The sequence below is a fragment of the Pagrus pagrus genome (assembly GCF_965226575.1).
Source record: "Pagrus pagrus genome assembly, chromosome: 21".
In the NCBI taxonomy this organism is placed as follows: Eukaryota; Metazoa; Chordata; class Actinopteri; order Spariformes; family Sparidae; genus Pagrus; species Pagrus pagrus.
In genome coordinates, this window is record NC_140208.1 from 1,861,526 (window position 1) to 1,887,114 (window position 25,589).

The 25,589-nt window shown below is 44.5% G+C and overlaps 1 protein-coding gene across 3 annotated transcripts in view; it reads right to left on the bottom strand.

Annotated features, from left to right (window-relative positions):
• grid1b (glutamate receptor, ionotropic, delta 1b) overlaps nucleotides 1-25,484 on the bottom strand; it is a 463,781-nt gene extending 438,297 nt beyond the window's left edge. For 2 of the 3 annotated variants that reach the window (XM_084342508.1, XM_084342507.1), the window contains exons 1-2: nucleotides 25,023-25,484; nucleotides 10,475-10,630 (exon numbers count right to left, since the gene is read on the bottom strand). In XM_084342508.1, the coding sequence (XP_084198634.1) occupies nucleotides 10,475-10,630; nucleotides 25,023-25,104 (238 nt within the window). In that variant the 5' untranslated portion in view covers nucleotides 25,105-25,484. Of the gene's footprint in view, nucleotides 1-10,474; nucleotides 10,631-11,893; nucleotides 12,004-25,022 lie in introns of those variants that run through there. The other variant, XM_084342509.1, reaches the window with a different exon arrangement.
• Between the last annotated feature and the right edge of the window lie 105 nt (nucleotides 25,485-25,589).

A 25,589-nucleotide genomic window follows, 5' to 3' on the forward strand; every position in this document is an offset into this window, starting at 1 on the left:
GTTAGGGTCAGATGAGCATCATGGTTTGACTTGAAACAATGGGCACCAGTGAAAAACAGCCGGTTTGGTCGCCACAAAAACAAATGTTAATGTCGACTGGTGCTCTTGAAACTATCCAGCGGTGTGACTCGGACTGCGGTCACCGTTCGGCAGCGTTGTCAGCTGGTAGTAACACCGTCACCTCCACCTCCTGATGTGTAGTCAAGTTAATAATCACATAATGTGAACGTGACACGCCAGGTTTGGTGCTGATGTCAGTCTTGGACGCATCCTGTGGTTTGCAGAAACATTAACTGCTCACATTACATCCTGGATCCTTTAGTCTATAAACTGAGTGACATCTTTAAAACCGTTCTTTTGTCAAACCAACAGTCCAAAATAGAAAGAGTCTCCACTTACTGTCACAAATGACAAAACAAAGCAGCAGATACTCACATTAAAAGAAGCTGGAACCGGTAAAAGTTTGACATTTTGTGCTTGGAGGAACGACGGAGACGCAATCTGAACCCATGAACAATAAGTTTAAGTGGCACCTACAGTCGCTGCGACGCTCCGACACAGTCAGCAAAACTCACATCACTAACCGCAACCACTGTGTGTGTGTGTGTGTGTGTGTGTGTGTGTGTGTGTGTGTGTGTGTGTGTGTGTGTGTGTGTGTGTGTGTGTGTGTGTGTGTGTGTGTGTGTGTGTGATGCGTGGGAAGCAGTGAAGCAGGAGCTGCAGCTCGGCCCGGGGCTTCGTCTCTCTGTCCTTGTGGATATCGTTCATCCTCTTCTTATCTCGCTCTCGTTCTTTGCCATCTTTCATTTTCTCTCCGAGCCTCTCAGACGGGAAGATGAGCATGTATGTCTCCGTCTGAAGAGACATATTTTCTATATAGTGTACACATGCTTATTTTACTCACTGCCTGGGTGGAGACCTTTGAATCCGCTCTCTCCACTGAGTCGACTTGTCTGGCATCATGACACGAATCAGCGGTTCGAGAAGCATTTTGGTTTTCATTCAGAGAGCTGCCTCGACCTGTCAATCAGACGCCGCGCCCATCAGTGAAATCCCGGGCTTGATAATCTGCGCCTTGCTTTTTGTGTCTACCTCTAAGATCAGCACCATTTATACAGTTTTTACATGCCTGCATGAGTCCAGCTCTCACTGATGGGTGCCGTGTCTGATTGACAGGTAGAGGCAGCTCTCCAGCATGTCCACAGAAAGAAGTGATGATTGAAATATATCATAATTGATGAATATGATGCAACTGCTTTATATCAAAAGTGACATTATATTTAATTCCCAGTAAACTCTATTTTACATCCACCTCTCGAGCTGAGCTCATGAACAATAAAAGGTTGCTAGTTCGATCCTCAGAATAAGATTACATCTATGTGGAGAAGAAAAGAGTCAAAGGCACTTGAGGAGTGTGAAGTGGACAGCTGCCGGGTGTTCAGTGTGTGAAATATAATGTGAAACACTTTCAGCTGCATTTTAATGAAAAGTGTATTTGCATTATTACCATCTTAGACGCTCAGGTTACATAAAAGGTTTGTTTAAAAGGCCCTGACAGTGTATCAGCCTTCAAATCCTTACACCACTGCATCGCTGACATCTAACAACAGCCGGAGATCAGAGAGCGAAGTGATTACAGGCGGCTGTCTGGAGGAGAAAACAGCAAACATCAGAGCTGCTAGTCTTCGACGAACAAAGATCACACGGTCAATTGACAGTTCGGATTAGAGGCATTAAAGCAAGAACAAAGTCTCTAAAGTCTTTTTTTAGGTCCTTATTTGTCAGGAGCGATGCAATCGAGTCAGAAAGTTACAGCAGCTGATGGAGCGTCTGACATGAAGCTACAGGTTACATCATCCTGCAGGGGGCGGGGCATCACAGGGAACGCCGCTGGGCTCGGCTCTCAGAGAGGAGAGCGCTAAACACAACGAGCTGAATGATACGATCGACGATAAACAGATTAAGTGATGATGAAAATAGTCGTTAGTTGCAGCCTTGATCTCATCGACCCGTCTGTGGAGCATGAACACACTGCGAGTACACGACACACAGTCAGTGACGACGGTCAGTGATCCAAAACTGTTTTACAGTTAATTACTGGCTTTACTCGCAGTAAATTCACCGTAGAATACAGTAATTATTTTATGGTAATGTAGATAAACACAGTAATATGTTGTGTTTCTGCATTTACAGGACACATTATGTGAGAATACAGTATTTTTATGTAAAATTACATTGTTATACCTTGTGGGACCACTTTTAGGCCTGTTGTTAGCATGTTAGCCTTTTAGCCTTGTTAGCATGTGTACCTTGTCGTAAAACTACAATATTTTCATTTATACATGGTCGCTTCAGTATGACGCTTAAATTCAAACTCACAGCAGCTTCCTGTACCCATCATGCATTGCAAACGCATAATTACAGTCGCTCACTGTAAGAATCAGCAGTGGGAAAACTGGTGATGGTTAACAGTGCATGAACACACACACACACACACACACACACACACACACAGATCCCGATCAGTCGTCACTGTGTGTAAACCTGCTGCTGCGGGACAGATGAGGCCAATTTGTCTGCTGGGATCTAACAGCAGGAGCTGTCACTCAAACAAATACAGACAGGCAGGCAGGCAACACACACACACACACACACACACACACACACACACACACACACACACACACACACACACACACACACACACACACACACACACACACACACACACACACACACACACACACACACACACACACACACTGATCATATCATGTTGTTCAGCAGGCATTAACAGGCATTATAAAACTTAACTGTCACCCTTTCTGGCAGACGCTGAGATAAGAGCTGAAAAATGTAAGCAAATTTAATCATTTCTGTGTGTGTGTGTGTGTGTGTGTGTGTGTGTGTGTGTGTGTGTGTGTGTGCGCGTGTGTGTGTGTGTGTGTGTGCATGTGTTTATCTTCATTTCTCTGTATGCGCTTGTGTTTTAAGTGTGTCTCAGTGTGCGTAAGTCTCCAGGAGTTAGTATCATCTTGTTTATCCTCGCTGTATATCTTTTTATATTACTGCCATTGTCTGTATTCTGATATTGATATTATATTTTATAGCTGCAGTCTTTGTTACTTTGTGCTTTAACTTCGGCACAACGATTCCCCACAGCATACGTAATCTTTAATCTTATCTTGTCTCCTCCTGGAGGTCTTCTGCAGACAGTGACCCCCCCGAGAAACACAAGGTTCAGTCCTGAGATAAAAAAAAAAAAGGTCTCAGGTCCAAAATTCAGACTGCGTCCCAGAGGTGTTGTGCTACGATGTTGAATAACTTACAAACCACAAATCCATATGCTTTGAAAGTGCAAGTAAAACACCTTCTTGATGGTGTCACACACGTCTCGTTTCAGACTTTTCTGGACACATCTGGTCTGTACATGAAACATAGGATTTCACCTGTTTTTCACTGAAAAACACCTAAAATAATAAAATAATAAACGGCTGTAACTTGCTTAGAAAAGGTCAGATGGAGACAAACAATTATTTTTGAGTTTTTGATGCCGTTTTTTTTTTAAAACTCATCAATTCTCAGACAATGCAAATGTAAAATTCGTACTTTAAATAAGCCGGACTGAAACTTCAGCTTCTCCTGAATCGAATGACGTATGGCACTCGATGCCGACTGATAGAAAAGGGAGTGAGAAACTAAATACATACAGAAGAGTCAGGCATCCCTAACATTGTTCTGGTCTTTGAGGGTGAACCACATCAAATACCAACGACGGCATCACAAGGACGAATCAGAAAACATTGTGAGGAACCCAAATGAAAGAAACACGGAGAGCATGAACAAGAGAAATGCAAGCAAGAAAACAAACAGGCAGAAAATCAAAAAGAAGCTGAGAAAAAATGAAATGCAGAGAAAGACGGGAGAAAAAACAGGAGGAAAGACGAGGTCCAGAGTTTGAGAAAAGACGAGAAGGTCAGAAATAAAACACGCAGCGAACGTAAAGAGGAATAAATGAAGAACATGACATTCCACTGCTGACTCCCGAGCCGAGTCATTTCTCCTCTAATTAGACAGTAATTGAGCCGAGCCGGACACAATCATAATAAGACAATTAGCCTGATTTGTTTGAATTGTAAAGCCAATTAAAGAATAAAGTGAGCAGTGTAGAAAAGTTCATGAGATTATATCCGTCTAACGAGCGAGCGGGTCACAGAGTCGAGGCTGAAGCGCAAACAAACACGAGCTAACAGGACGTCTTTGTAGGAAATTCAGCTGATACGTGTTAAAAGGATTAGAGTTGGTGGAGAAACAGCTTTCTGTCTTAGCCTCTTTGTTGAGAAACTCGAGGCATGTAATCCGAACGGATTGGTTTGACAGATGGTTTCAGTGAGATTTTCCTTTGGAGGCTGAAGTGTTGCATATCTGCCTGTGTGGATGAAGAGCTACTCCTATCTGGATAAACAGCCTCTATTGTGACAAAGAAATCTCTGTGGTGAAGAGAACTGGAAGAAAAACACCAGCGAGCGGTCACCAGTTAGACCGGCTGTGCTGCCGATAGGAGCTCTCTTCACACAGCAGATGGACGGATGAGGACGGATGAGGACGGTTGGACGGTTTTCATTTCACTTTAGATTTAATTTTAGTCATCGATGGGAAAAGATTTTAGTTAGCTGCCTTCTTTTAGTCAACGAGATCTGTTTCTTGGTGTCCAGTCAAGATAGTTATGCAGCACTAGTATTACCAACTCATGTTTCCTCTATGCAGACGATACAAGACGCAAATGTAAGTCAACCATAGGAATAGTATTTGAGTACAAGTCTTACAGTAGCTGAGAAAGTATCAAAAGTAAATTATACAAGTTAAATCAAGACAAGTTATAATCTCAAGTCACAGCTGTTTTCACATCTGTGCAAAATATCCTCTATAACAGGAGATATATAATCACTGTACGTCTTCATTTTTATCAACTAATGCCAAATCAAATATGACGAACGTACTGGTGCATTGTGTACAAAGTACTGACAGAGTAAATTAAAACCTCAATTGTAATACTTATAGTTGTATACGTAGTAATAAAATATGGTTTTAAGAAAATCCCACTGCACACGTGGACTTGCCTCATGGCACAACATTTGGGAACCACTGCTGAATAAGCTACTCTGTCGACCACTTATCAGATCCTACAGGAAGCGTTTTCTGTCTTTTTCTTTTTACTTTTATCCAACTGCTGATAAAATGAAGTTATTTAAAACTGTGCTGCTCTGATGCATGTAGAAAGTACAATATCTGCCTCCAACATGTGACGGAGTGGAAGTATGAAGTATCAGAAAGTGAAGAATAAAGACCTCAGAATTGTACTTTAATACAATACTTGAGTAAAGGTACTTTGTTTCCACGACTGCCTCCATGTATACGTGTTGTCACCATGTTCACATCGATCACGGGGTTAACAGTGAGTCACCAGGTGGAAACATTTCCAGCCGACCCTGTCGTGGCTGGTGACAATCTATGAAGCATGAAAATGATCAGAATAATCATATTTCCATCACCAGTAGTTCTGTTTGTTGTTCAGTAAATTTGAAGCGAGCTTTTAAAATGTCACAAAAATTATAAAGCATTAAAATTAGAAGCTTTTCAATCGAGCAGTCTGGAGCGAATAAACTGGACTACAGAGGAAAATGTGGGAATTCATCTGACAGAGGGAAACTGATGGGAATATCCTGGACGACCACACGGACAGAGCCTCCTCTTCATCATCTTCTTCTCTTAAGAGAGGAAAACATGCGAGTAAAAAAAAAGTGGAATTGAAACACGTTGACAGAAACACGGCTGGTGAAGTCTCAGTATCAAACCAGTCTGATGTGTTTTTGTCAGATCAGCTGACAAGAGGGAACACAACTGAGCTGCTCTTGAACCTCTGCCATGCCAGCCACCCAGTGCCCCACACACACACACACACACACACAATCACACACTCGAGGCTGGGTGTGAATCCCTCTCTCATTACCCATAATCCACTACAGCTCGGGCTGTCATCGGCGTCTCTGAGGACCGAGGATCATGGGAGCTCTGAGAAAAGGTCAGGGCGAGAGAGAAACCAGCTGGACACACACACACACGCACACACACACACACACACACACACACACTGTCATCTAACCAACCTTGCACCAAGATGTATTGATCACAGTCTCCCCCTCCTCCCTCTCTTTCTATCTTTAATATCTCTCCCTCGTCCTGTATCTGACCTTCTATTCCCTCTCTCTCTGTCTCTTTATTTAAAAAGCATAACCTTCAATTTAATTTAATTTCAGGCACCTAAACTCGAGGCCACTTGAACTGACGTCCTAAAACATGCATTTGCTTTAAAAGGGAAAAGTAAAATAACGAGGTTGTCTAACCCTCGGCACGCAGAGGAGGTTTGGGTGAGCATCATCACATTCGGGGGAGAGAAACTTGTTTTTCTGTCTATAATTAAATAATTAGACGTCTCTCAGTTCTGTATTTAGCTTGACGTGAGTCGAGGGACGAGGTTGAGACCAGCTGGTGAGCAGGAAATGAAATTAGATGACGTTTGTGTCGTCCAGAGCAAAGAGCAGCCGGCTTTACACCTCGTTAACATGGATCAGGCTCGGACAATAACCAGAAGTGTGTTTGTGTCTCCGCATGTGACTCAACCCGATGACCTTTCAAAGAGCGAGACCAGAGATAGATGAAGAAAAAATATCATCTTTGAGTCGTGAAAGTGGAGGTCGGCTTTCCAGCGTCATTAAAAACCAAATGACTCATTGGACTGTTCATCAATACTAATTAGAAATGAGTAACATCTGCTGGCAGCCTGCTGACTTTATGTTGAAGCAGCTTTTCATTGATATCAAAAACGCTCTGGTGGCTCTTTCCTGCCGTACAGGAAGTCATCCCTAATGTTTCCAAACTGTGTCAAATAAAAAGGCCACATGAGAAGAGATGAGAAGACGTAAGCCAGCGACAGAAACTGCAACAGAAATACAAGATGTCAAAGCTCCGAACAACCGGAATAAACGTTAACTCACCAGAACGGACTGCACCGTCACCACATAAAATTTGACATCAGGAAGCATAAAGTTGTGATATACACACGGGTTGCAGAGACTTGGGTTGTTCAGGTACACTGAGAGGACAACAAGTAAACAGCAGACTAACTAACAGATTCATCTCGGCTGCACAGCGATGAGCAACGAACAGACAAAGAGTCGAGTGAATCTGGATGTCGAGTGTTTCTGTGAGCGTCCACGCTGGTGATGAACAAAATTAAGCTGTCATGTGTTGCTTTTAACATTTTTTCCTCTCAGCCCGACTTTAATCAATGCAATTTCCTCCGCACACTTCAAGTCGTGCAGCTAATGAGGGACTGGAAGATTTTTTATTTATATCCGTGACAAAAGGTTCAGATGTCAACAGGCTGTTGTTTCGTGAGTCGCTGCTGGAGCAGGAGCCGCTAACCAGCGTGATCTACACTTAGCAGGAGTCACCGTGTTATCATTTTAATGAGTTTTCTGCGTGTTAGAAATAAAGGCACCATCACAGACACACACAGCCTGAGGAAATTGATTTTACACTTTTACACTTTAACTACAAATATGATTTTCATCATCGAATATTGTGAAGACGTCTGCAGATATTCATCCTGATCACACTTTTTTCCTCAACTCACATCACTTTCAAACACTTATAACAGCTGCATGTGGTCCAAACAGGCACTGTGAGGTGTGGTGAGATGGAACTGGATGCAGAGATGGAAATGTGTCTCACCTCGCTTCCCGACTTCAGGGAGACGTCCAGTTGAAAACACAAACATACTCACAGTGACAGCGAGCGCTGATGAGCTGACGCTGATGAGCCTTCTGGAGCAAATATCCAATTAACTCCTGAGCTCATCTGAGCTGATTAAAGTGAAGGTGTTTGCCAGGACGACCACACCGTCTGACGTAGTCGTCTGTTATCTGAGATTTCACCGACATTAACTTGATAAACGGACGAACGGTTTTCAAAATGAAACCACACAAAGAGTTTTAGCCTCAGAGAGAAACCCTCCTTCTGCGACAGGCCCACAGCTGCAGGTGGAGATGGTTTGGTCACTGTTACTCCACACGTGTTGTTTTAACTTTGTTCATTCATTCAACCTTTATTCTGCTCAGAAGTATATTGATGTAAAGACTTGTAGTATAAAGAGAATAAAATCAACAGACAAAACATCCTTGGAAACAAGAAACAGTCAACACAGTGCAGATAAAAAGGTCAATAATAAAAAACTACATCGTGTCTGAAGACTTGGAGCAAACGCAGCCGGCCACACTGCAAAAACTCAGTTCTGTCCAGTTATAAATGCTGCCTGCACTCATCTGATGAGTGCGAACACAACTCATGCTGCAATCTATGAATGAATATGAAGAGAAGTCAGATAGAAAATTAAGACTATTGATCACAGAGACGTTCACTTGTTAACAGCAGCTCAGGAGAGAAGACGAAGGAAAAATGATACAAGAAAAAAATAATAATCATCGATATCTTCGTTATCTTTGTGTGTCAGGCTGTGACACAGCTTCAGTGACCATCGTAATCCTTTTGGTGCAACTTCCACTGCCGACGTTACGCCACCAAAGAGGGCTTGTTTTTGACAACGTTACAGAGATGAGTCCTGCAGAGAGACCTACAGCTAAGTGAAGTAAAACCCTTAATGTTTAACCAGAAACACAAGTCTCGCTCAGGAAGCCTCGCTCGATGAGAAACTTGATCCCCTTTAAATAAAAGGAGTCAGATTACGAACTGTCTCACTGCTTCAGGCCGCGTCGCTGTTTGGAGATCATTAACACTAAATGTGACTTAAATGAATCACAAAGATTTGTTAATAAACTGCAGGAAAAATACAATTACTGATCTTACTGAATAATCTGTAAACATCATCATTGATGCTCTTTATAGTCAAATAAAATCTGCCTTTTAAGATTCATACATGCAACGACCGGATTCATCAGGATGCTTTGACCTCGGCCCTCTGGTCTCCTGCTGATGCATCTAATGTAGCTGATGTTACAGCTTCTCTCTGGGTAACAGCTGAGAGAACAAAAACACATGATGTCAGGGGGCTTTGTAATGAAAGCTCGAACAACCTGCCTCCGCTCCGGGCTTTACAATCAGCGCTTTAAGTGAAAAACCTTGCAAGAAACTGAAGTGAAGTGTGTCATCGCACTCGCCGCGTCGATATCTGTTAACATGAACCACTCGCAGCTGTCCGACGTACTCTGGCTTCCCGCTGTGGAGGAGATTTGTTCAGGTGGCTGAATATTGACGGAGCGATCACACATGATACAACAACAACACTGTTGTCATGTGCAGGACGTGTTACCGATTACTGAACAGGCAGGAAAACTGAGGAGCTCTGCAGAAATCCATGTTACCACCTAACTGACAGCAACGTCTCACTGTGAGGAAACAAGACTCTGAGCTCATTCAAACATACTTTACACACTTTTTTTAAACAATTTTTCTCTTGTTTCCTCGATTATCTCGTTATTTTCCTGGTTATTGTTCATCAGCAGCATCTTCAACACCACAAGTGTCATCACACATGAGCGTCTTCATCAGCGTCAACAACAAAATCTTCCCCCTCATCAACACATCCACATCTTTATCAGCATCATCTTCATCACAACAGATATTAATATGCATTAATGATCATCACCGTCAGCATTACTGTCTGTCATCATCTTAATCACAACGGGGATCTCCAGCTTCAACACTCACATAATCAGCAGCAGCATCAACTTAACATTCATCAGCATCATTATCAATCTCACTTATATCTATTATCATCACAACAATCATCTTCATTATCACTTTAATCAGCGTCCTCCAGCTTAAGCTTCATCCTGAACACCATCACTGTCTCGTCTGGACCACAAACACATTCATTCTGCATCAGATTAGCTCTTTTCAAAGCCGAGAGGCCTGCCAGCCTCTTTGGAGGCAATTATATGGAAAATTACAGCTGGACTCAATGCAGCTCGACTCAGTGCTTCCCCCTAGCTTCCTCTGCACAGAAGAGATCAGGGTCCAGCCAGGGAGAGAGAGAGAGAGACAAAAAATAAAAAAGGGAAGTGAGTGATAGAGAGACTGAGATAGAGAGAATCAGTCTCAGAGGAGAGGATAAGACAGAGGGAGGAGGAGGAAGAGAGGCTGCGAGGTGCAGCATCAAAGAGCAACTGCGTCCTCCGAGAGCAGAACCAGAGCAGGCAGCAGCCGGGACTTAAGCAACGTTTAGGAGGTCGATACACCTGGGTCGTTAGCTGTGAGGATACTTCACCAAGAGACAGAACCAGCACCACCTATAGATTAACAAGCCAACACACACACACACACACACGCACACACACACACACACACGCTGCAGCAACAACACGAGGTGTAAACACGCCCCACACAGCCGCCTTACCTTCCTGCACCGCCTGGAACGGGTTGTTGGGCTCGATGAGTTTAATAGAGTGTGTGATCTTCTCGCTCTGCAGGATGTCATCGCTCAGACTGAGGTCAGACACGGCGAGCTGGAACACCTCATCGTCCCGCACGGCGTTCTCCTCAAATATTGCGCCTGGCGGAAACAAGCAGAGGGAGAGGATCAGCGGACGCTCATCTCAAAATCAGCAAACATCCCAGCAGCAGAGGACGCTAACCTCTGAGATCAATCAACTACGCTGACACTGATGATTATTTTTATTAGCAATCTGCAGGTTGTCTTCATGATTAACCAGTTAGTCTGCAAAATGTAAAGAAAAAAAACGTGAGAAATGCTCATCACAAAAATCCCAGGACCCAAAGTGACGTCAGAAATGACAAGGAAAAGCAGCAAATCCTCACATTTATACAGCTAATATCTGACATGTTGGCGTAAAAATGAGTGAAACGATTAATAAATCATCAAAAAGTTGGCAGTAATTTTCCTTTACCGGCATATTTTTGTGGTAATATTAATATATGTGCAGTTTGGGGTTGAAAATGAGCTTTTGTGACACCACTGATTTTTTAAATTTACATTCTGCAGTTTTCAGTCATTGTTTTTACACAGAGGCACACAATTAACTGACAATGCAACATTACAATACATCACTCTTTGTTTCTAAAATAATAAATCAAAAGCCAAGACAAAAGGAAACAGCTCCATTCTGCTCCAACGCTGATGGAGCAGCAACATGTTTCCACAGACAGGCTGAGGCTCAGTCATGTGACGACGTTACATAAAGTGCATTCAGTTAGAAGATGAAGAAGAGCTGCGCAGTCTGACAGTGAAGCTGCTAATTACCTCGTTCAGCATCAGGACAGTGTGGCGACATTCACAATTAACATCTATTATCTTCATATACACTTTAAAAAGGCTGAGAAATGTGATGTCAGATGAAAGACTGTGTAAAGATGGATGATTGTCCTCATCATCATCATCATCATCACCATCATCATGCTACAGCCCTTCAGCTTTCATCAGTGACATTACACAAAGGAAACGAGCTCCTGTGGTACATGATGGTCTCTGATCGTCTCATATTTAAGTTACTGTTCAACCTCTTGGTCCTAATCAGCTTCTACAGATGAAGAGGGGGGAGACATTCCCCAGACTCCCTTACAAAATCGTTCAATTTTGTGAGTTGTTGAGTAAAGAGTGATGTTATAACTTCTGTGAAGCGATGTTTTTAGCACATTCTTAATCATTTGGGCCTTCTCGTTAATTCGGCACATGTTTCAGCCTGGTTTTAAGGGTCCTGCAGCCCCCTGAGCACCTCCAGCTTCACCCGGAGCGGCTCTACTGCGCGCTGCGTCCTCAAGGTCGCCATGTCAGTGTCGCCTGCAGCTGATGCGTTACCTCCTCACCGTGACGCAGACACCTCCGCTCCTCCGACAGCGTCTCCTTCCGCTAAAACACGGATTTATTTCCCATGTTGTTTCCTGTTCAGGTAGTTTGGCGGCTAACAAACTAATAAATGTGGCACTTTATTAATCCAGTCACCTCACGCGACAACTTGTCTTTGTTTCGTCACACGTGTCTTAATTGATCACGTGATCACTTCACTCTCCTGCTGTTACCTGACCAGCCAATCACAGTCTGTGCAGGACTTATATTCGAAAATTACAGTTTCACATGTAAATTGAATATTTTCACATGTCAAAACACATTTTTTGAATTTCCATATATGGAGGAAAATAAAGAAATGGCTCCATACAGCTGTGATGGAGCTCGTCTCCAGAAGCCCAGAGATCCCAAACAGATTTGAAAGGACGTTATAACAGCCTTGACTTACAGTCGAGCTGCTAACTCTTTTAGCTCAGCAGCTACACTGAAGCTTTTGGGTTTGATAACATCTTTTTAAAACCAATGTAGGACCTCCAGGCTTCCAGAGACGAGCTATCTGCCATTTAAAGGTGCTACTTGTAAGACAAGATCATTTTTGAGTCTCATTACCAATTCAACAAAAACTGATGCTCTGGGATGGAGGCCGACCCGTCCTACAATATCAAAAGCGTAATTATTTTCTGAGTTGGGAATGATGTTTAATGTTCATCGTTGAGTCTCCAGCTGCTTCAGTTGTTTAGCAGAATGCTGCAACACTGTTTTACTGTGAAGCTGCAGAAATGTTCTGTGGACTACGAGACTTCACCTGACTTTATATCAACATGGAGCAGAGGCTCGTAAAGACCGGACATGTGAACAGAGACAAATCCTCCGTCTGCTGATGAAGACCATGTGAAAGCTCCAGAGCTGCTGTTAAAGGACCTGAGCTTCTCAACGTCACCTTCTGTGTAGCGAGAGAGAAGAAAGGACAGAGAGAAATGATTCATGTGTTTCACTCGTGAGAGGCAGATTAAACTGGTCCAGACTGTCTCTGGTTGTGAGACGCAGCAGGTTTCTAACTGGGCAGTCTTGAACCGGACCGACTGGATGAGCAGAAATTGATTTCTTGAGGTTGGAAAGACAGACGGACGGACAGAAACACAACAACTGGCCCACTTGATTAATTGAACTTTTTCTGTTCGGACAATTTGTCATGCACAATTAAGAAAACCTTTCCTGTGAGTGAGAATTCAATTTGCCAGGCTGCTTGTGCTCGTTCAGCTCGCCGAGGATCCAAATGAACTCTGCTCGGCGCCGAGATCCTCACCGTGGATTTGAGGGTCTTCCTCGCCCAGCGGCGAGGTGATGCCGTCTAGTGTCTGGGCTCGATCAATCCATCATCCGTTTTTTAAATCGCAGTCAGTCAGGCGTTTTCAATTAACAATGAGTCCTGTTGCAGCTGTCAGAGACGCGGTGAGGGGATTGATGTGAGGTTTATATTTCTGCTCGCAGCCGCAGACTGGGGAGCCTCAAACTCCAACAAGTTTAATTAATAATGAGCGCTGAGGCTGGAGGAGGATCACTGTGGACCCAGCGGAGCCTCAGTGAGCTCAGGATCGAACCTCCATGAATTTAACACTCCTGAGGCTCCTGCTGTCTGTCTGCTGGAGGAAAGAGGCTAAATTAAAGGATCAGTTCATCCAAATTACAAAAACAGACATTTTCTCACGTCCCTCAGGTGCAATCTGTCCATGCAGATAGTTTGGGCTTCATTTCTCCAGCTTTAAGGATCTCTATCTCTCAAATTCCTGCCTCCACCTCCACAAAATGGAGGTGCGTGACAGTTAGATTATGGTGTTTATAAACTGAAGATGTATTTTAAATGAAAAAATACGTCGGCGAGTTCTGTGGATTATCCAGAGAGACAAGGACGCCGTCTGTGGAAAGAGATAATGTTTGAGTTTTTGTATGTTTTCAATGCTGAGTCCAGCACAAACTGAAATATATTAACCTGCAGTGTATTGGGGCGAAGACAGAAATCTCACAGATACAAATAACATCTGGAATAATACAGAAGACTCCAGGAGAAAATATGTTTCTGTCATTTTGGTGAAAGAAAATTAAAACAAGTATTTAATTGAAGAATATTTGGTAATTTCTAACTTTGTCCACCTGAATGAGTGAGTCATCAGCCGGATCACTCACCACAGCTTCTCCTCCTCAGGTGTCAGATTTGTGTAAACTGTCTTTCTGTTTAACGTTGGCTATTTTAAGTTTCTGCAAACCAAGAATACGTTCAACTATGTCCGTCTTATACGTGTCAAACACCCCACTGCCACCAAGTCACAGCAGTCTATACATTTAAGGACACCTGGAGACATTTCCAACCATTTCTGTGGCATCAAATCAGCTGTTTTTTAAGATATCCGGACAGGATATTGGCTCAATAAAAGCTCTTCATCTATCTGATATTCATGCTGTATATAAGAACATGCAACATTTAATTTTTCTATAAAAACTCAACCGTCCTCCTCCTCAGTGCAGCAGCCTGAATTAATCAGGAGATATTTTACAATAACGACATCATGTTCTCAAACTACAGTTTCATGGGAAGCTCTGATTGTTATGTGTAGTCGTTGTGTTATATTGTCTGTGGCTGTCCTACATGCACACATACAGACCTCGACAGCCGTCTGTACAGAAATAACAGCGTCAAGAAGCATAACTTGACATTTTCGTATATAAATTGCACTTTATTTAAACATTTCCTTTCACTGCATGCATATGCTCCGAGTCCTTAAGGTCAGATTATTGAATTTCCGGCTGAGCTGAATAGTTAATAAATGTCACAGAAACGGGGAAACCTGTTGAAGCTGAGAAAACAAATGTGTGATTTGGAGAGTTTGGCCTTTTCGAGCGTATTTGCAAACAATCCTCGGCTACACTCAGGGTGGGAACTTCACACCAGCCGGCAGCCAAATGCAATTTATTTGCCACTGATGCAAAAAACAATGTATTGTAGCTGCTAAGTTCATCGGGCCTCCTCGTCTCTCTGGCAGGTAATCAAGCGGCGGTCTGAGGCTCTGGGTCTCGCAGATTTAGCTGGCTGGAGGATCAGAGGAAGTGGTCGGTTTACTGGAGGATTTATCTTCTCTGTGATCTGTGAGCACGACCTCTGGATTCATGCTGGACCTGTTCATCCCAGAGAAGCTCAGCGGAGGCTGCTGGGTGACAATATCCTCACATTTTATTATAAACACCTGCTGCTGAGTGAAAATATGAAAATATTGCAGAGTTTTGTTTCTTCAGAAGTGAACTATATATTTTTTTTGCTGAGTGGCTGATTTGATTTGGGACAAACTTCAAAGCTGTATGTTTTCCTACCTTCTTCTTTTATTGCTCACCAGATTTACTGTATTCACACACATTTATATCCAGCAGACAGCAGAGTGAGGATTTATTGTACACTGGAAATTCTTTCTGGGGGAATAATCTCGAAGAAAACTGGTGATATTGTATTCGGTTGATTATTACTGCAGCACCGAGCCCAAGAAAAAAAAACTTCCCCAAGGGGACAATAAAGTAAATGGTATTGTGTCTGAAGTAACCGGGTCGGAAAGAGATGCAGCTGCTGTTGCTGTTCTTCTGTTTTGTGCTGCCGTCTGGGCTGTAGGTGAGCAGCTGTGGGCCGAGGTGTCGAGTCCTTTCACACCTCCAGCACAACACTTACAGCAGCCCGGTCAGTGGTCCACGCTGCAGTTACCTCTCAGGTGCAGTGGTATAAATAGCACGAAGAGTCTGAGTCACAGGTGGATGGATGGGTCAGACACGCTCTCCCTCCAGAGACTGGAGATCAGGTCTTGTTTGCAACCGAGAGTCAGGAGTGATTTTTTGTCTATTCTAGGTCAAAGCAGCCACATTACCTACAGTCATGAAGAGGGACCGAAAGTATCCAGACTCCCTGATAAAATCACTCAATTGGTTGAGTTGTTGAGTTAGAAGAAACTTCATAAACTTTGTGAAATGCTGTTGCTGTTTTTGACAAATTCTTAATTATTTGGATTTATTAAGAATTATTTCAGTTTCAGGTAGTGAGCGATGGTTTGAGGAAACATGTTATAACCATTTGGAAAACCTGTAACACTGTTGTTGCAGCTGCCTCCCTGCCAGCACCACGGACAGAGACTGACAGGTCTGCAGCTCCTGGTTCAGCTGCTGTGAATCCGGTCCGACTCCACAGACGGGATTTTTCTCACAGGATTTCAAAGAGAACCAGAATATTATCACAGATCATTTACATTTTTGACAGGCTGCAGCGATAGACAAATTTGCTGTGCTGCTGTAAAGATGGACACTCATCCTAGCTTCACCCGGTGGGAAAGAAATCTGAATAAAGAGACTGTCAGTCATCTTTACTACAGAGTATACAAGAGGCTGTCATTCATAAGAGCCGCTCACCAGGCTGACGGAGTGGGGCTTTACTCTTACGAGAGGATATTTGACTTTGTTTCACCTGCTCTGATCTCACAGCGGATGCCATCCTCACACAGCAGAGGCACTCCTGCTGAGGCATTAATCAGTGATACAGGGCGTATCATTTATCTTACGAGCTGCCCGTGTGGGAAATCACTGGTTGGTAAAACCATCAGGGAATTAAAACACACGTAGCAGATCGCTGGAGTCGTGTTACACGCAAGAACACAAATTATTCCTTGTCTTTAGTTTTGACTTTACAGTGACGGTGAAGAGAGAGAGAGAGAGGTGCTGACCTGGAAAACTTCCTGTCTAGACGAGAATACTAATCGTGAGGATGGACTCTGAAGCGACCTGTTTTCACATTAATAAAGTCCGGGTCAGGGTGACTCTGCTCAGACTGCAGAAAACCTTTTTAAAACTCAATTTTCTGATTTTTAAAAAATCTATTAGTGGCCCAATGACTATAATTGTGTGTGGAAATGTCAGTGTTCAGTTAATCACCACATTACCTCCAAGCATCATATTATCATTTTTAAAATATAAATGAGAAGGTCATGAATACTGCAGCTGAATTATATGTCTCTCAGATCATTTGATCACTGGGACTTCCCACCAAGTATTAAATGTAATCAGAGTACCAGTCGTCAGAGAGCAGCGAGGCCTCGCCGGAGACGATTCTGAATAGATTTAGAGCATCAAACAGATTATTACTTGTCTCAGACGGACAGCGGTCCATCAAATATCCAGACTATATCTTCTTTAGATAAACTTCGATCTGAGGCCTGAGCTGAAATCAACAGAGGCTCAGAGAAGGATTCAAGTCAACACTGCTGCCTCCAGCCCCCAAAGAGCACGAGACGTCATGATCCAGATGTGGAGAGTAGATAAATATGTTTCAGTCCGACTCTTGAGGTCACGTCTCTGAAATGATAAATAGCATTTTTGTGTTGTGAACGATGAACGATGGGAAAATTATAAACCAATGTTCTGTCGGCTTTGATTTAATCAAATCCTGTGAAAGTCCAGCACTTGATTTTTCACTCCACAGCTGGTTTTATGAAATCACTGATATCTGTCCAATCAGGCTGTAGCCACGTGACGAGGAGGCCAGCCTCCACTCTGCAGGTTTGCCTCAGTTAAACGAAGAAGCTGCTGTTGTCAGATATTGTGAGGAATTATCCTCCACATACAGTCTGCTTAAACCCCCTAAATTATTCTGATCCACAGCCAGAAGAGATTTAAAAAGTTAAATGAATAATGTGGAGCTTTAAAATGTTGCAGAACACAAAGCAGAACAACAACAACAAGATTTATAACATCCAGACTCGTGGACGACGTCCTCCCCCCAGAGTCCAGGAGAAGCGCCGGGCACATGGCGGCTTTACAGCAGAGCTATTATCATAATTAAACATCCAAATAAGTGATGCTGCAGCGCCGCGACCCGCCGCAAAACAATGAAGACGGTGGGAGAAAACCACAGAACAGCACAGCAGCCTGGTTCACTGTTTGTGTATTCCTTCAGCGTGAACACAAAATGTGTTCCTCGCCGTCAGACGTCATCGGCCGACAGACTGAACGCTGCAGAAATGAACGGCAGGAACCCGCCCGGAGCCGAACTCCATCCTCAGCCTGCTGCATTCAGCAGGCCACGAGACGTGAGATCCTTCTGTCACACAGCCAATAATCATCACACAACAACTTAATGCAAATGAAATGTGCATCTGCTGAGATTACCTACACGACGGGCCGCTTTGGCACCAACAATTATATACAAGACTCATCCTGAGTAACATGATGGATATTAAGAGCCAATGAGCCGCTGCAGCTGTTCACTGCTAAACATCCAGCAGCATCCGAAACACAATCCAACACGAGAGAAGCTGCAACGCTTCAAACGAAGCCGGCAGCAGAACGTCTTCAACACGAGGATCAGCGGTGAATGTGTCGCACAGCATCTCATGTGAAACACGCTCATCATTAAAAAGCTCCAGCTGGCAAAACCTGCACACAAGTCCTGGCTTTAAGTTTACAACTTGTTGAATTCAGCCAACAGTCAGCCAATCAGAGTGCGTGGATGAGGACATGTGACCGCAGCTCACTTTGGCACATTTGGATGGAGAAGAAGTGAAAGAGGAAAGAAAAACAACCAGCAGAGAAGCGAGGGAACACTGCACTGAAGTGTCCCTGAACACTTTCACTCCTCCACATCCTGAAGGCAGGGCTTGTACTTCATGTTAAAACGTGTTGAGACATCAGAGCTCAGTGGTCTTCAGTATATCACATGACCCTGCACCTTCAGATGTTAACTTAAATATTGTTTATTGAGCTCTCTGAAGCCTTTAACTTCCTCAGCTAGGTAATAATAATAATAAATGTTATTAAATAGTTGATAGAAAAGTGATTCACAATCAAAACATAGAACAGATTAAGCATTTGTTTAGCCCTGACACACTATCATACTGTTTTACTTTGTTTATATGTGGCGGACCCTGCCACCTTTCTAGCGTCAAACAGTGTTCTGGGACCTTGTTTTCCTCTGAGAACAGCTCGTTTAGTCACTTATCAGAAAAAATAAATACAGTATTTCTGAGTTTGAGTTATCAGCTCATTCATATTGTAAATATTAAAATCCTGAGTTGAATTTCTTCTCCAACACTACACGGTGCTCCTTGAATCTACACCTTCCAACAACAAGATGCATCTGAGGCTCTCATGGAGGGGGAGGCACAGTGGAAGACAATGTGCATGATCACCTATTTTGCTGCAGAGAAGAGGATTATTGATATATCGAACGGGACTATTGATTTGAAAGTAATGTAGGCCAGTTGGTTCAAAAGCTCTCCTTAGAGAGCGGACGACCATTCAGGCTGATCGGGTTGAAACCAATTTAAATACTTATAAACAAATATTCTAAGTCCAGGACTAGACTTAATCCCAGCCTGAGAGAGCAAATCTTACAGTCTAATGATGCTCTCAAGTTCTCACTGGGATGAGAGCATCAGTCACACTCGTCACTTTGCTGTGAATGAATCCCAATTAAAGATATTCAGCACAAACACAGCGTTTGCAGCGTCGGTATCACCGGCATCTCTCAGGAACCTGTTATTAGTCAAAGTAGTTTCCTTCTCCTCCGCCCACGCAGGCGTCTCTCTCTATCTGCTTGTCACTGCGAATTTGAAGCAACACTAACGTTTCTTCACGGAGTATCTGAGCGACCTCGCAGGGTCAAACACTCTGCTGCATGCCACGTTTATTCAATCCAGCAAAAACGAGGCCGCTGCATTATGTTGGAAAGATGGCTTAGCTGCTGTGTGTGTGTGTGTGTGTGTGTGTGTGTGTGTGTGTGTGTGCAGGTGGTGGAGGTAAATGGCCTGGCTGAGCCTTCACTCAGAAGGTGCGGGAAGCCTTTTGCGTTGTTCCCTAACTGGGTTAGTTTATCTTATTTAGCGGCGGGGAAAGAAAAGGCCGCAGCTGTTCATTCGCTCTGCCAGCCGACACAGATTGGATTCCTGCAGCTCGAGCTCGCCTTTTCCTAAACCAGGCTTCCCCTTCTGCTCGCCGCTACGCCAGTGCCGTAAATCATCCCTCATCGGCTGCCTGGCTCATGGGATGGGGTAATCTCTCCTCCTCAGGCTTCTTATGAAAAGTGACTTGCTACCTGCTGGGCCCGAGGGGTGTTTAAAACAGGTAAAACAGCCCATAGGGGACGGGAAGAGCTACAAGTCTGACTGCTTCAGCTCCTGAAGGCTGATACAGACTGTGTTTGCAGGTTAGCTTCACTAACCATCAGTTTCTTATTATATTTCTGTTGTTCTTGGGTCATAAAAGGCTCTGAAACACCACTCATGGCTGTTATCATTAATAGTACAAGTTGACTGCACCATGTATTAGTATTAGATCGGTTCTCTAAACCTCACATTTCTATATTTCTGTCATTCACCGCGCACTAAGTCTCCCAGGAAAATGAAGCTGACTGGAGGTCCGGCCCGGCTGGCAGCCCGGCTCCATTTCTATCTGCTCTCATGTCTCCATTATAGACTCGATGAATGAATAAACTCATGCTGTGTCCTGTGTTGTTGGTGGTTGTGACTCTGAAGAAGTGAACAGAACAGAAATGATCCGGTTGTCTTTGCACCAGCACCAACAACGGGTCCCTAAAAGTCCTGAAACTCTCAGCAACTTTGCTGCTTTTAGCCTTTTTCATGAACGACGCAGGTGAAATCAATAATCACATCTCCGTCCCGACTGTGAAAACTGGAGCCAGACAGACAAAAAGTCAATAAGTCCTGCAGCCGAGACAAATACCGCCAGCAACATCCTTCATTTCAGTTTTCATTCAGACCCTGGATCACTCCCCAGTTCATCTGAAGGTGTTGGATGAGTTCAGTTTGTTCCACACTAAACTGGGAAAACTATTTCTTTATGCATCCATTTTCATGTTGAAACAGGAAAAGCCACAAAGATGGAAACACACGTTTGTCTAACATATCGGTGAATGTTGGGTGATAATGTATTTGAGCACATGTTGTCTCTTGTATGTCTGTTCACTGAGTTCTGTCATGTTTCCTACAAACAACAGTTCAACATCATCTCAGCCCGTCTGTAAACCGATTCATCAGTCTGCAGGAGTTTCTGTTGGAGTTCGACAACCTGCTTTTCGTAATGATTTCACCTCCTCCTTGTTCTCATGAGCCCCCTGAGAGCATCCATCATATCAAGAGTCCACCTCGCTGACAGCTTGATATCTGAGATTTAATTAAAGGCCAAAAATTGATTCAAGCACTGTTTTCCTCCTGTTTGCTGCTCCTGGTCCTGACCTTCAATCAGACAAACTGAAGTCCCAGCCTCCGCCAAACCCTGCAGCAGCTGTTTTTGTGCACATTCAAGCAAAGAACAGAAGGGGCGGGACTAATTAGAGAAACCAGCTGCTGTTGTTGTGGACGGCTGAGATGAAAACCTGCCGGGTTCCTGAACCTCCGCGGTGCAGGATGTCGCATCGCTGCAAGAACGCCGCAAGTGGGTCAGAGGTTTCAAGCGGGACGACTGAAGGTCCACGCTTCACGTTTTCATCTGTATCAGCTCTTCTGCAGATCAAACCCCCCCGGGACACCTACTGCCTGCCACCGATCCTCTCTACAGGGAGCAGCAGAGAGGAAGGGACAAACAAACCGGGATATGTCACCGACGATAAAGCCACGCCGCTGGACGAGACAGATGCTCGGGCAGGGGTTTCTGGGCTGAGGTTGGAACACTGTCACATCTGATCTGGGTGTTTTGATGCTCTGCCAAGTCAGTCAGAGTCGGACTGTCAGTTGGTCGAGGGGAACAACGGAGACTCTGAACAACCACGGATCAACCACGAGGACCGGGAGGGAAACAGTTCAGGCTTTAGAGGCCTTTCATGGATGAATGATTAAATCACAGAGTCATATTTTTTTAATGTTTTCTCTCTGCTATTTTCAATTTATGCTGTCATTACTTAAAACGACGCAAACACACAAAGATGATTATCAGCTGGAATTGTGAACAAGGCTTCGGGAGATGCGGGACACCTGGTGATTGGGTACATAGTGCTCCAACTCCAACGGCTGAAAACTGACCAGCCTTGGAGTCAAGGCACCTCAAGGTGGTTCCTTGTGGAAGAACTGGATCCTTTCTCCTCGTGCCCTTGTGAATTAAAGGTGATTTGAGTAAATGTTTTAACTGACAGTGGATCACTTACACAAAGAAAATGATTTCTTGTGCAACACTTTCTGAAATGTAAAGGTTGAACATGAAAATGAGACGTTATCTTGTTAAAAATGGCAAAAAGCCGGAGCTCCAGTGGTTAATTCAAGCAAAAGCTCTTCATTTGACTAATTCATCAAAAGCAGTTGGTCCTTCATTAATAATCTATGAAGAACGTCGGTTCTCTGTCAGAACAACAGAACCCTCCGGTCTAGTATGCAAGTAAAACAGAGAAAATCAATCCACTGCAGTTACGAAACAGCTCCAGGTTTGAAACTTTTTCTGTGGAGCATGAAGATTCTCCACAAACCCGTCGGTACCACAGGGAACCGCTTACTGCAGCAGAGAGGTAACACACGACACCACCGGAGTACACAGCCACACACATCCTGTTATAAATGCCAGAGGAGAAGGTCCAGCCTGAAGAAAACCAAGAGCTGAAAATCTTGTTTGAGAAGTACACATTTGTGTTTTATCTTAAGACGTCAGCCGCCTGCAGCTGACTGTGAGGCTTCCAGCTGTGGAGCCAGTTCACACGTCTCCCAGCTACAAACTGTGATTTGTGCTGCGAGAACCTGCAGGGATCCTCCCGCCTGACTGCTACACATGCAACAAGAGCCAGGTGTCGCAGGCAGGCTCGATGCACACTCGCATGGTGCAACACCTATCTTCATGCTCGTGCTTCGACTGAACGGCCACGAGCTCCTCCTCAGGTCGAGAAAAAACCCTTCAACCTCTCGTGAGAGCCTCGTTCTGAAGCCACAGCTGGTTTCTTCATACCTGGAGCACTGATGTTCAGAGATATCAGTCGACAGCGGTGAGATGTGTTTCAAAGATGCAAGAAATTGGTCAAAAGACGTGTGCATGAGCAGAAAACTACAGCAGTCAGGCACCATCAGGATACAGAAAGGAATAAACACACTGCGACTAAAAGGCCTAAAAATGGACTCCATGTGAACTGACTGATCTGAACCTGGGGGACGGTGGTGTAGTAAAGAGTCTGGGACTTTAGTGTAAATGTTATATAACTGTTGAAAAACTATGAGATTGTTGTTTTCTTTAATAAAATTCTGAAATTCTGTTCTTGTTCTGTGACTGTCGGACTCGACCATGTTCTGGTCTGTTCTAGTAGACTGGGATCATCTTTGGGTGGCTGAGTGGTGGTAAATTGTTCCTGTTTAAAGTATCGATGTAAAAGTCTGAGCTCAGATTTCCCTTGTTATTTTGTGTTGGTGTGGCTTCGTGCTTTTGGCATCACCTCCCTTGTTTGCTGTATTAACTGTTCTGTGTTCTCTAATCCTAAATCACTGTTCTCTGTAGTTTCCATGTGCGCACTGATCACAGATTGTCCCCCGAGAGACAGTGAAGTATCCGCCCATCTGTCCATCCAGAAATGTATTCAGAAGGAGGCCGAACACTACTGACGCCTTTCTCTTCGTCCGTGTGTGTGGAAATAAAGATATCCTATAATTAGACAGCCGGATAAAGGAAAGAGAGAGAAATACTGACTACAGGCGTGAATACTCAGCCTGTTCTCGGTTGGTTCTGTAGTTAACAGTCTTCTCGTGTGATGCCGGTTTGCCATTATCAGGTGTCCTAGCCTCTAAATGGTTTTTTATCAAACATCACCTGACTGATGGAGCTGCAGCGTTTTAATCTGTCACTGTGTCTTCTTGAAAAATCATTTGGAGGTAGGAAGAGTATTCTTATTAGCTGAATGGCTCTGACTCCCCCCTCCTTCCTCCCACCCTATCCGCTTCCTCCTCCCTCCTCCTCCTCCTCCTCCTCTCCTGGCTGAAGCACACAGGCCACCGCAGTGCTGCTGCTGCCCGGGTGTGATGGTCTGAGCTGCAGCAGAGGGCTGACATGTTAAACCTTTTTGTTTTTTTACTTCCTCCTCTTCCAAACGTCCAATCATGTCAGGACGCAGTGGAGCCTTTCAGCGGAATTAATGCAAATTGGGGAGTTTACGTGAAAAGTGAGCGCAGCTCTGCTCTCAGATGCCTCCTCACTCCGCTGTGCTCCCCACCAACTCCTACTTTCACTCAAGCAAAGTGACTAAAAAATCAGAGCAAATGAAATGATGGAGGCAGGAGGAGAGGAGCACAGCGCGCCGCTCGCCTCTTCGTCAGCTCGCCAACTGGCTTTTGGTCGCCGGCGATGTTTCAGAGCCCGAACAGTCGGCGTTTGTCCCCTTTGTCATCTCTTCCCCAGGCAGAGTTGATTAACATTTCACTCACGTCCAATTCAAAGTTCAGGCTTATAGATGAGGGGAGGCGAGGGAGAGAGGGATGTGGGAGGAGGAGGAGGAGGAGGAGGAGGGAGGAGGGAGGAAGAAGAGGAGGAGGGAGTGAGGGAGGGAGGGAGGATGGATGGATAAAGCGAAAACCCTCCAAACACCCACGTCGGGGCAGTTTCTCCTGCCAGCCTCGGGTTTTCTTCTGCATGTGAATGTGAATATGCATCGACATGAGCCTGAGATGGATGGAGACATGGATGGAGAGATGGATGGAGAGATGGATGGAGAGATGGATGGAGAGATGGATGGAGAGGTGGCGCAGCGCAACACTTTGCGGGCACTTCTACCAGGCTGCGCTGCGTGCGCCTCAGCCTGGATGCAACAGCCTCCTTCCTGGCACGGATCGGAATGATAATCAGGTGTGAGCTCGGGTCCTTTTTTTTTTTTTTTTTTGCCAGTGAGGAGCTGATGTTTGAAAACCGGTGCATGCACAGAAACTCTATCATTCAAATTCTGCCATAACTCAACTTGAACACCAGTAAATCTGCCACAGAGCCTCAGTAACCTGCTCCACTGCTCACAGTCTCCGTTTTAAGACGTTTCTGCATGCAGCCACCAGCCTGTCTCTCCCCTCAGCCAAAGCCCTGCACAGCAAAGACAAAAAAAAAGAAAAAAAGAGAGAGAGAGAGAGAGAGAGAGAAGCCCGGGTTGGTGTCTTACCAATGTGAATGATGGAGTCGGCGCTCACTGTGTTGCATTGCAATATCCACAGGGAATGAAATAACAATGTCAGCATTTCCATCTCCAGTTTGAGCCAAAAAGGCGCATCCACGGATCCACCTCGCTGATTTTTGTGTTTTTCTCCAGTGATGAGCAAATCCAAAATAAGCGTCGGTGCGTAAAAGCGGCAGCAGCGGCGGCGGCGGCGAAGTGTTGAAAATCACCACCGAGGAGTAATAAAAAACCAAATCCCAGAGACCAAACTGTTGGCCGGAGTCGAGAGGAAGAAGAAGGGTAGAAGAAGAAAGAAATAGAAGCGTCCAGGGCTCCGGAGAGAAACAAACCCGGGTAAGTGAGGAGGGGAGCGGGGACGGATGAGAGAAGACACCGGGGGTTTGTTTCAGAGGTTGAGATCCGCCAGACGAGCAGCTCTGACTCTCTACCTCCGAGTCTGAGACATAACACACTGCAAACTGCGGAGGAGGAGGAGGAGGGACGCGCTCTCTCTCTCTCTCTCTCTCTCTCTCTCTCTCTCTCTCTCTCTCTCTCTCTCTCTCTCTCTCTCTT